Source organism: Phyllobates terribilis, unplaced genomic scaffold, assembly GCF_046119375.1.
Source record: "Phyllobates terribilis strain yellow unplaced genomic scaffold, ASM4611937v1 Scaffold_7__3_contigs__length_470593459, whole genome shotgun sequence".
NCBI classification, from domain to species: Eukaryota; Metazoa; Chordata; class Amphibia; order Anura; family Dendrobatidae; genus Phyllobates; species Phyllobates terribilis.
Window position 1 is genome coordinate 146,011,583 of NW_027362767.1, and position 12,271 is coordinate 146,023,853.

General features: G+C 39.8%; 1 protein-coding gene across 2 annotated transcripts in view; it reads right to left on the reverse strand.

Moving 5' to 3' along the window:
* TMOD4 (tropomodulin 4) overlaps positions 1-12,271 on the reverse strand; it is a 37,535-nt gene that overhangs the window by 7,528 nt on the left and 17,736 nt on the right. Inside the window, exons 1-4 of one of the 2 annotated variants that reach the window (XM_073639391.1) lie at positions 8,721-8,873; positions 4,925-5,078; positions 2,370-2,526; positions 1,739-1,861 (exon numbers count right to left, since the gene is read on the reverse strand). In XM_073639391.1, the coding sequence (XP_073495492.1) occupies positions 1,739-1,861; positions 2,370-2,526; positions 4,925-5,044 (400 nt within the window). In that variant the 5' untranslated portion in view covers positions 5,045-5,078; positions 8,721-8,873. Of the gene's footprint in view, positions 1-1,738; positions 1,862-2,369; positions 2,527-4,924; positions 5,079-8,720; positions 8,874-12,271 lie in introns of those variants that run through there. The other variant, XM_073639390.1, reaches the window with a different exon arrangement.

Sequence of the window (12,271 nt, forward strand, 5' to 3'; positions counted from 1 at the left end):
GCAGCGCTCCTGCTTGGTTCCCGGCACTTGCAGTGAGTTGTAGGACCTGCGGTGACGTCAGAATCATGTGACGGGTCACGTGACGCTGACGTTGGCAGGTCTTTCAATTCAAAGTTGCCGGCAGCCGGGAGAACGGAGTGAGCAGGACAGCGCGGGCCATCGGAGGTAAGTATATACACTCTCTCGGGTCACACTATATAAATCCATGCTGTTTGCATGGATTTATATAGTGTGACCTAGTTGTCAAGCACTTTCCAAGTGATGCTAAAATCGCCTGGAAAGCGCTTGTCAATCTGCATGCGGAAACGCATGTGAATCTGAATGTGGATCCGCATGTATTCTGCAGGAAAAACGCATGCACAATCTGCATGTACAATCTGCATGCGTTTTTTCTGCCAGGGAGATGCAGAAATGATGCAGAAATTTTCTGCTTCATTTCTGCATCGTGTGCACATAGCCTTTGTCTCATTCTCAATACTTTTGGCCATGACTGTATACAGGAATTTGGAACAGGTTAGCTGTGCTTCCAGCTCTGGGGTTACTCGAAGAAGTAGCAACACAAAGGAAATTATTCAGCAGTACTGAGCAGTGTAGATGTGTATTCAGCTTTGGATTGAGATAAAACACTTACTAGAAAGCACCAGTATTGTTTGTGCCTCTCTGTGCCCCTAACCTCCTACCTGCTAGCCTTTAATAGGCAGCTGTAATCTGATCCATCAGTAAGCTGGATGATGAATTTTAGCAGTTTTTAAAAGTTAATAATGAGTACGGGATGAAGGGAAGGGAGAAGAAGTGGCTTATAAGTGGAGAAAGAATCAAATTGTCTGTTATATGTCACAAAGTTTGTTCTATTCCATGAGTCCTGCAGTAATTGGGTCCTGAAAAAGCCGGTATAAGACGAGGATACATTCCCAGAATCAGTGCAGGGAATTTGTTTTAGAGTTAGGGGTAAATCTCAGTCACCACCACCCCTTATTGATCAGGTTGAGCTGTGCCAGATGACCAATTTGCTTTTCTTCTCACCGAATGTCATGAGTGAAAGATTTATGTAATCGTCTGTGGGGGCGTTTGACATGAGGCGTCCAAGAGATGGAAATAGCTCCTCAATGAGGTCACACTGGAGCTTCTGACACTTAAGTCTTAAGAGTTGGATCATAAACTGGATTATGACCCCCTGTATCCCAATCTCAATTAATATCATGTACTCATCCGGCACAGATGTCCATAAGTTGCAGAGTAACATGTTCCCAGGCCGCAGCGATCACACAAGAAACCAAGGTCCATGATGTTGAGCTCCTTGGAAGCCAAATTTACGATGGTGACCTTCTAAAATGCATCAGGTGGCAACCAATGTCAAGCCTTGGCTGGTTCTTAGGTCACATGTCACTGTACACACTAAAGGGGGACGCCACTTATCATTTTCCTGCCAAATTTAAGTCAAGAGGACCCAAAATATATAAATTCAGTAGATATTAAATATGACAATATCGATTCTAAACAAAAAGATTTTTTTTTCTAATTTTCCTAAATCCCTTTACGTGTCCCTGCTGCCTCCCAAAAGCACCCGCTAAGCTCTGGTGCTGGTATGATCTTCATTCTTGGCCGGCGCTTCTGATGCAGGCTAGTCCCCGACGCACGTCTAATGCCATTAGTCCCTCACCCCATGTTTGGAAAAAAGCTACAGAAGTTTTTAATCTGGATTTACAGAGGAGCCGATGTGGTCTGCACGGCATCTTACCTGCAATGTCGCACATCTCCGCGTCGGTGGCGTTGGCCAAAGCCTCCTCCAGCTCCGGTTCTAGTGTGATCTGCTCCTCCTTAGGAATTTCCCTTTTTGGATTTTTGGGGATGAAAGGTTTTCCTGTTGATAAAATAGAATAAGACTTGAGGTTTAGTGATTGGTCTGACACTCGTCTCTGGAGCGGCATTCACGATTCTGATGACTCCCTGAAATTCAACTGTCTCCAATTTAGCTGAGGCCCCCCAATACAAAACATTATGGGAGATGCAGGAAACTGTAAAGGGGGCAGCTTATCGAAATGCATATTCCTGAGAGTTAACAGTAAATGAGCAGAGTTTTGAATGCAGCTCTGGAGGCATTTTGGATACATTACATACTGTAGGTATACAGTGTACAAATCCTTGCATTACAGCATGAACTGGTGGAGCGGGGAAGGGTCAGTAAATTCAACAGCACGAATATAGCCTGCACCTGTCTACGCCTGTCCAGTGCTACGGGGGAAGGGAACTGAAGGAAAGGAGCAGAAGCTACGCTCCACAACAGTACAAAAATACTTGGCCAAATTTTTGTAAGCTCGATATACTAGAACGCTGCAGACGAGTCCGATAAAGGATTGCACTTTATTTACCCTTCTTCTCCCCAGTGTACGGGACAAGGTCTTCTCTCTCCTTGGCATCCAGGGCCTCCTTCTCCAGATGTTGTAAGAGGGCGTCTCTGTCCAATGGACCAGTTGCGGTCTTTTTGGTTTGGTCTTTTTGGCGCATTCCAGCCGGGAGGAGGATATTCTAGGATATCATAGAGCATTCATAAATCTGTATGTGTTACATGTATGACAGAACCCAACTAATCATCTCCTCAAATAATAAAGGGCATATGCAGTCACCATCGATATCAAGATAATATGATGGAGAAACCAGTCGTAAATTAACAAGCTAAAATACTATTATAATACTGCCCCCTATGTACAAGCATATAACTGCAATAATACTGCCCCTATGTGCAAGAATATAACTACTATAATACTGCCCCCTATGTGCAAGAATATAACTACTATAATACTGCCCCCTATGTACAAGAATATAACTACTATAATACTACCCCTATGTACAAGAAAATAACTACTATAATACTGTCCCTATGTACAAGAATATAACTAGAATAATACTGCCCCTATGTACAGGAATATAACTACTATAATACTGCCCCTATGTACAAGAATATAGCTACTGTAATACTATCCCCTATGTACAAGAATATAACTACAATAATACTGCTCCCTATGTACAAGAATATAACTACTATAATTCTACTCCTATGTACAAGAATATAACTACTATAATACTGCTCCTATGTACAAGAATATAACTACTATAATACTATCCCCTATGTACAAGAATATAACTACAATAATACTGCTCCCTATGTACAAGAATATAACTACTATAATTCTACTCCTATGTACAAGAATATAACTACTATAATACTGCCTCTATGTACAAGAATATAACTACTATAATACTGCTCCCTATGTACAAGAATATAACGACTATAATACTGCCCCCTATGTACAAGAATATAACTGCTATAATACTGCTCCCTATGTACAAGAATATAACTACTATAATACTGCCCCTATGTACAAGAATATAACTACTATAATACTGCTCCCTATGTACAAGCATATAACTACAATAATACTGCTCCCTATGTACAAGAATATAACTACTATAATACTGCCTCTATGTACAAGAATATAACTACAATAATACTGCCCCCTATGTACAAGAATATAACTACTATAATACTGCTCCCTATGTACAAGAATATAACTACTATAATTCTGCTCCTATGTACAAGAATATAACTACTATAATACTGCCTCTATGTACAAGAATATAACTACAATAATACTGCCCCCTATGTACAAGAATATAACTACAATAATACTGCTCCCTATGTACAAGAATATAACTACTATAATACTGCCTCTATGGACAAGAATATAACTACAATAATACTGCCCCCTATGTACAAGAATATAACTACTATAATACTGCCCCCTATATACAAGAATATAACTACTATAATACTGCTCCCTATGTATAAGAATATAACTACTATAATACTGCCCCTATGTACAAGAATATAACTACTATAATACTGCCTCTATGTACAAGAATATAACTACTATAATACTGCCCCTATGTACAAGCATATAATTACAATAATGCTGCTCCCTATGTACAAGAATATAACTACTATAATACTGCCTCTATGTACAAGAATATAACTACAATAATACTGCCCCCTATGTACAAGAATATAACTACTATAATACTGCCCCCATCTACAAGAATATAACTACTATAATACTGCCCCCTATGTACAAGAATATAACTACTATAATACTGCCCCCTATGTACAAGAATATAACTACTATAATACTGCCCCTATGTACAAGAATATAACTACTATAATACTGCTCCTATGTACAAGAATATAACTACTATAATACTGCTCCTATGTACAAGAATATAACTACTATAATACTGCCTCTATGTACAAGAATAAAACTACTATAATACTGCTCCTATGTACAAGAATATAACTACTATAATACTGCCACTATGTACAAGAATATAACTACTATAATACTGCTCCTATGTACAAGAATATAACTACAATAATACTGCCCCTATGTACAAGAATATAACTACTATAATACTGCCCCCATGTACAAGAATATAACTACTATAATACTGCCCCTATATACAAGAATATAACTACTATAATACTGTCCCCTATGTACAAGAATATAACTACTATAATACTGCCCCCTATGTACAAGAATATAACTACTATAATACTGCCCTCTATGTAAGAATTCGAACACTACATTTACAATTCATAATTAATTTATAATTAGAATTTATAATTTATTTCAATATTAATATGTATTTACAAGCCTCTATAGAAGAGGAAGGTATGGCCCTTTCCTGGCAATAGTGAATTAATTTGGTAATAGGACACAAAGGAGATGGGTCATGAAGGGTCTATTGTTAAGGCAGACAGAAGGGATCGCATTAGTAAGCAGAACACAGCAGATATTTTTGAGAGGCCTGGAGAACGTTTAAGTGTGTGCACCCCAGAACGGATATTTCTCATGCTTCTAGTCATCGGTACCTCAGGGTCCATCTCTTGCAGCTCAAAGTCCAGTTGGGCCAGCTCCTCAGCTGACATCCCTCTCATGAGCTCATCTTCATCTACGTCCCGATACTTCTCCAGCTCCTTCTGGTAAGACATGGTGAGGGAGGTGGTGGTGGCTTTTCAGCCTCTTCTACGAAAGAAGTAACAAAAAAGTTTGAGGGAAAAAAAACACTAGAGGAGTTTCTCCAAAGTAGTCATATTCTTTGGGTCCTTCATAAACTTTTCAAATCGTAGTCATTATCATTTAGTTTGAACATCAGAAGAAAGGTCTCATTATGGGGGCTAAATGGGTTTTACCCCACCATCATGTAACATCAGCTGAGATCATGTTCTACCAGGACTGGACTTCATAAACATGGCCACCAAAAAAGATCAATCACTAGTATGGAAGACCTTAATATGGAGGCTAGATGAGATTTATCCAACCACCATGATAGGTTATAGGTTGAACGCAATGGACTTATGTCTACCTTCAATGTTAAAAACTATGAAACTATGCAACATCAGCTGAGATCTTGTTCTACCAGTTGGGATTTAACCTCCACTATATAATATCAGCTGAGATCATGTTCTACCAGGTCTGATACTCACAAAGATGGTCATCAAAAACACCATTACTTGTAAGGAATACCTTGATCATGGGTGCTAGTTGGGATTTAACCCTCCACCATATGACATCAGCTGAGATCATGTTCTACCAGGTCTGATCCTCTCAAAGATGGTCATCAAATACACCATCACTTGTAAGGAATACCTTAATCATGGGTGCTAGTTGGAATTTAACCCTCCACCATATGACATCAGCTGAGATCATGTTCTACCAGGTCTGATCCTCTCAAAGATGGTCATCAAATACACCATCACTTGTAAGGAATACCTTAATCATGGGTGCTAGTTGGGATTGAACCCTCCACCATATAACATCAGCTGAGATCATGTTCTACCAGGTCTGATCCTCACAAAGATGGTCATCAAATACACCATCACTTGTAAGGAATACCTTAATCATGGGTTCTAGTTGGGATTTAACCCTCCACCATATAACATCAGCTGAGATCATGTTCTACCAGGTCTGATGCTCACAATGATGGTCATAAAAACACCATCTCTTGTAAGGAATACCTTAATTATGGGTGATAGTTGGGATTTAACCCTCCACCATATGACATCAGCTGAGATCATGTTCTACCAGGTCTGATCCTCTCAAAGATGGTCATCAAACACACCATCTCTTGTAAGGAATACCTTAATCATGGGTGCTAGTTGGGATTTAACCCTCCACCACATAACATCACTGAAATCATGTTCTCCTAGGTCTGGTTCTCACAAAGATGGCCACTAAAAAGGATCAACTTCTTATAATGAAGGTCCTAAATGTTTACAGTACAGTCAACCTGTGCATGGGTTGTGTCTGGTATATCTGACGATATCGGGTATATTCCAGCATTAGTAAATTTAGAATGATATTTCTATGTGTAGGCTAGGTAGACCTTGGCCACCATGGAGTTGAGACCTGTTAGCAGTCCAGACCTTAGTCATCTCTCTGTGTTATAGGATAAATCCTGGAGTTGACCCTTTAAGGCTTTATACGTCATACACAAACACATGAACCTCAGCCCTATCTTATCAAGTTGTCCCATGTTATTAAGCCCCATTCACTACAACCGGTGGGGGCATGGTGCCAGTCATCTACTGCCCAAAATGCTCTTCACTTTAGTTTCGCTGCCATCAAATCTCTATAATACAGGGTAGCAGCAGCCGCGGTCCGGCCCTCTCGTAATAATGAAGGGGCACAAACTCAAGTGGGCAGTCACGGCATACTGCATAACATCACACAGAGAATAACACCATTCAGTATACACTGTGTGCAGAATTATTAGGCAAGTTGTATTTTAGAGGATCATTTTTATTATTGATCAACAACTATGTTCTCAATCAACCCAAAAGACTCATAAATATCCAAGCTTAATATTTTTGGAAGTTGGAGTGGGGTTTTTTTAGATTTGGCTATCTTAGGAGGATATCGGTTTTTGCAGGTAACTATTAATGTGCAGAATTATTAGGCAACTTAATAAAAACTAAATATAATCCCATCTCACTTGTTTACTTTCTCCAGGTAAACCAATATCAGTGCACAAAATTTAGAAATAAACATTTCTGACATGCAAAAACAAAAATCCAAAAAATTAGTGATGAATATAGCCACCTTTCTTTATGATGACACTCAGCAGCCTCCATCCATAGATTCTGTCAGTTGCTTGATCTGTTTTCGATCAACATTGCGTGCAGCAGTCACCACAGCCTCCCAGACACTGTTCCGAGAGGTGTACTGTTTTCCCTCCCTGTAGATCTCACATTTTATGATGGACCACAGGTTCTCTATGGGGTTCAGATCAGGTGAACAAGGGGGCCATGTCATTATTTTTTCTTCTTTTAGACCTTTACTGGCCAGCCACGCTGTGGAGTGGTTGGATGCATGTGATGGAGCATTGTCCTGCATGAAAATCATGTTTTTCTTGAACGATACCGACTTCTTCCTGTACCACTGCTTGAAGAAGTTGTCTTCCAGAAACTGGCAGTAGGTCTGGGAGTTGAGCTTCACTCCATCCTCAACCCGAAAAGGTCCCACAAGTTCATCTTAGATGATACCAGCCCATACCAGTACCCCACCTCCACCTTGCTGGCATCTGAGTCGGAGTGGAGCTCTCTGCCCTTTACTGATCCAGCCTCTGGCCCATCCATCTGGCCCATCAAGAGTCACTCTCATTTCATCAGTCCAGAAAACCTTTGTAAAATCAGAAGATATTTCTTGGCCCATTCTTGACGTTTTATCTTATGTTTCTTGTTCATAGGTGGTCATTTTTCAGCCTTCCTTACCTTGGCCATGTCCCTGAGTATCGCACACCTTGTGCTTTTTGATACTCCAGTAACGTTGCAGCTCTGAAATATGGCAAAACTGGTGGCGAATGGCATCTTGGCAGCTTCACGCTTGATTTTCCTCAATTCATGGGCAGTTATTTTGTGCCTTTTTTGGCCAACACGCTTCTTGCGACCCTGTTGGCTATTTGCCATGAAACGCTTGATTGTTCGGTGATCACGCTTCAAAAGTTTGGAAATTTCACGACTGCTGCATCCCTCTGCAAGACATCTCACAATTTTGGACTTTTCAGAGCCGTCAAATCTCTCTTCTGACCCATTTTGGCAAAGGAAAGGAAGTTGCCTAATAATTAAGCACACCTTATATAGGGTGTTGATGTCATTAGTCAACACCCCTCCTCATTACAGAGATGCACAGCACCAGATTTACTTAATTGGTAGTTGGCTCTCAAGACTATGCAGCTTGGAGTAGGACAACATGTATAAAAAGTATCATGTGAGCAAAATACGCATTTGCCTAATAATTCTGCACGCGGTGTATTAAACATAGCCTACAGTTATAACGTCATACAGTTCACAACACTAAAGAGAGAATACCGCCATACAGTACATAAATAATGTACAGTACATCACACCATAGAGTACCACCATACGGTATATTAATACTGAAATGTAATGCATAATCCCATACAGTACATTGATAAAAGCAGCATAAAGTGCATAACACCATAGAGGACAAAGCATCCAAAAGAAGCAGTAAAAATACAGGGCCCTTGGGGGCATATGGTTCACAACCCACATAAAAACAGAAGAAAGAACAACCTTCAATGGCCCCTAGTCTCCAAGAACCTATAACATGGGCCTGCTTATATTACCTACAGACTCGTATACACACCAGGTAGTCCACATGCAGGGTCTTCAGTGAAAGATCTTATTAATCCCCCAAATCTGAAAAATTTCGAGCAGAGACGTCGCTGTCACTATCCCGAACTGCATCTGTCTGCAGCCAACAAACAGTTAATCGTCTCTAGGCAGGACACTGACTCAGCTGGGGCCACCAAAAGCATGGTGAGATAGTCATCTAAACTGCCAGAGGCCAGACTGATACCCACAACACCCAAAATACAGAAGAAATGGCACTGTGCAGTGTATATATACAGATACTGAGAATTACACCCAGTATACAGGACAGGAGAAGTGGTACTGTGCAGTGTATATACAGAATAATACAGATACTGAGGATTACACCCAATATACAGGACAGGAGAAGTGGTACTGTGCAGTGTATATATACAGAATAATACAGATACTGAGAATTACACCCAGTATACAGGACAGGAGAAGTGGTACTGTGCAGTGTATATACAGAATAATACAGATACTGAGGATTACACCCAGTATACAGGACAGGAGAAGTGGTACTGTGCAGTGTGTATATACAGAATAATACAGATACTGAGAATTACACACAGTATACAGGACAGGAGAAGTGGTACTGTGCAGAGTATATATACAGAATAATACAGATACTGAGAATTACACCCAGTATACAGGACAGGGGAAGTGGTACTGTGCAGTGTATATATACAGAATAATACAGATACAGAGAATCACACCCAGTATACAGGACAGGAGAAGTGGTACTGTGCAGTGTATATACAGAATAATACAGATACTGAGGATTACACCCAGTATACAGGACAGGAGAAGTGGTACTGTGCAGTGTATATATACAGAATAATACAGATACTGAGGATTACAGCCAGTATACAGGACAGGAGAAGTGGTACGGTGCAGTGTATATACACAGAATAATACAGATACTGAGAATTACATCTAATGTACAGGACAGGAGAAGTGGTACTGTGCAGTGTATATACAGAATAATACAGATACTGAGAATTACACCCAGTATACAGGACAGAAGAAGTGGTACTGTGCAGTGTATATATACAGAATAATACAGATACTGAGAATTACACCCAGTATACAGGACAGGAGAAGTGGTACTGTGCAGTGTATATAAACAGAATAATACAGATACTGAGAATTACACCCAGTATACAGGACAGGAGAAATGGTACTGTGCAGTGTATATATACAGAATAATACAGGTACTGAGAATTACACCCAGTATACAGGACAGGAGAAGTGGTACTGTGCAGTGTATATATACAGAATAATACAGATACTGAGGATTACACCCAGTATACAGGACAGGAGAAGTGGTACTGTGCAGTGTATATACAGAATAATACAGATACTGAGAATTACACCCAGTATACAGGACAGAAGAAGTGGTACTGTGCAGTGTATATATACAGAATAATACAGATACTGAGGATTACATCCAGTATACAGAACAGGAGAAGTGGTACTGTGCAGTGTATATAAACAGAATAATACAGATACTGAGGATTACACCCAGTATACAGGACAGGAGAAGTGGTACTGTGCAGTGTATATATACAGAATAATACAGATACTGAGGATTACACCCAGTATACGGGACAGGAGAAGTGGTACTGTGCAGTGTATATAAACAGAATAATACAGATACTGAGAATTACATCTAATGTACAGGACAGGAGAAGTGGTACTGTGCAGTGTATATACAGAATAATACAGATACTGAGAATTACACCCAATATACAGGACAGGAGAAGTGGTACTGTGCAGTGTATATACAGAATAATACAGATACTGAGAATTACACCCAGTATACAGGACAGGAGAAATGGTACTGTGCAGTGTATATATACAGAATAATACAGGTACTGAGAATTACACCCAGTATACAGGACAGGAGAAGTGGTACTGTGCAGTGTATATACAGAATAATACAGATACTGAGGATTACACCCAGTATACAGGACAGGAGAAGTGGTACTGTGCAGTGTATATATACAGAATAATACAGATACTGAGGATTACAGCCAGTATACAGGACAGGAGAAGTGGTACGGTGCAGTGTATATACACAGAATAATACGGATACTGAGAATTACATCTAATGTACAGGACAGGAGAAGTGGTACTGTGCAGTGTATATACAGAATAATACAGATACTGAGAATTACACCCAGTATACAGGACAGGAGAAGTGGTACTGTGCAGTGTATATATACAGAATAATACAGATACTGAGAATTACACCCAGTATACAGGACAGGAGAAGTGGTACTGTGCAGTGTATATAAACAGAATAATACAGATACTGAGAATTACACCCAGTATACAGGACAGGAGAAATGGTACTGTGCAGTGTATATATACAGAATAATACAGGTACTGAGAATTACACCCAGTATACAGGACAGGAGAAGTGGTACTGTGCAGTGTATATATACAGAATAATACAGATACTGAGGATTACACCCAGTATACAGGACAGGAGAAGTGGTACTGTGCAGTGTATATACAGAATAATACAGATACTGAGAATTACACCCAGTATACAGGACAGAAGAAGTGGTACTGTGCAGTGTATATATACAGAATAATACAGATACTGAGGATTACATCCAGTATACAGAACAGGAGAAGTGGTACTGTGCAGTGTATATAAACAGAATAATACAGATACTGAGGATTACACCCAGTATACAGGACAGGAGAAGTGGTACTGTGCAGTGTATATATACAGAATAATACAGATACTGAGGATTACACCCAGTATACGGGACAGGAGAAGTGGTACTGTGCAGTGTATATAAACAGAATAATACAGATACTGAGAATTACATCTAATGTACAGGACAGGAGAAGTGGTACTGTGCAGTGTATATACAGAATAATACAGATACTGAGAATTACACCCAATATACAGGACAGGAGAAGTGGTACTGTGCAGTGTATATACAGAATAATACAGATACTGAGAATTACACCCAGTATACAGGACAGGAGAAATGGTACTGTGCAGTGTATATATAGAGAATAATACAGGTACTGAGAATTACACCCAGTATACAGGACAGGAGAAGTGGTACTGTGCAGTGTATATACAGAATAATACAGATACTGAGGATTACACCCAGTATACAGGACAGGAGAAGTGGTACTGTGCAGTGTATATATACAGAATAATACAGATACTGAGAATTACACCCAGTATACAGGACAGGAGAAGTGGTACTGTGCAGTGTATATACAGAATAATACAGATACTGAGAATTACACCCAGTATACAGGACAGGAGAAATGGTACTGTGCAGTGTATATATACAGAATAATACAGATACTGAGGATTACATCCAGTATACAGAACAGGAGAAGTGGTACTGTGCAGTGTATATAAACAGAATAATACAGATACTGAGGATTACACCCAGTATACAGGACAGGAGAAGTGGTACTGTGCAGTGTATATATACAGAATAATACAGATACTGAGGATTACACCCAGTATACGGGACAGGAGAAGTGGTACTGTGCAGTGTATAT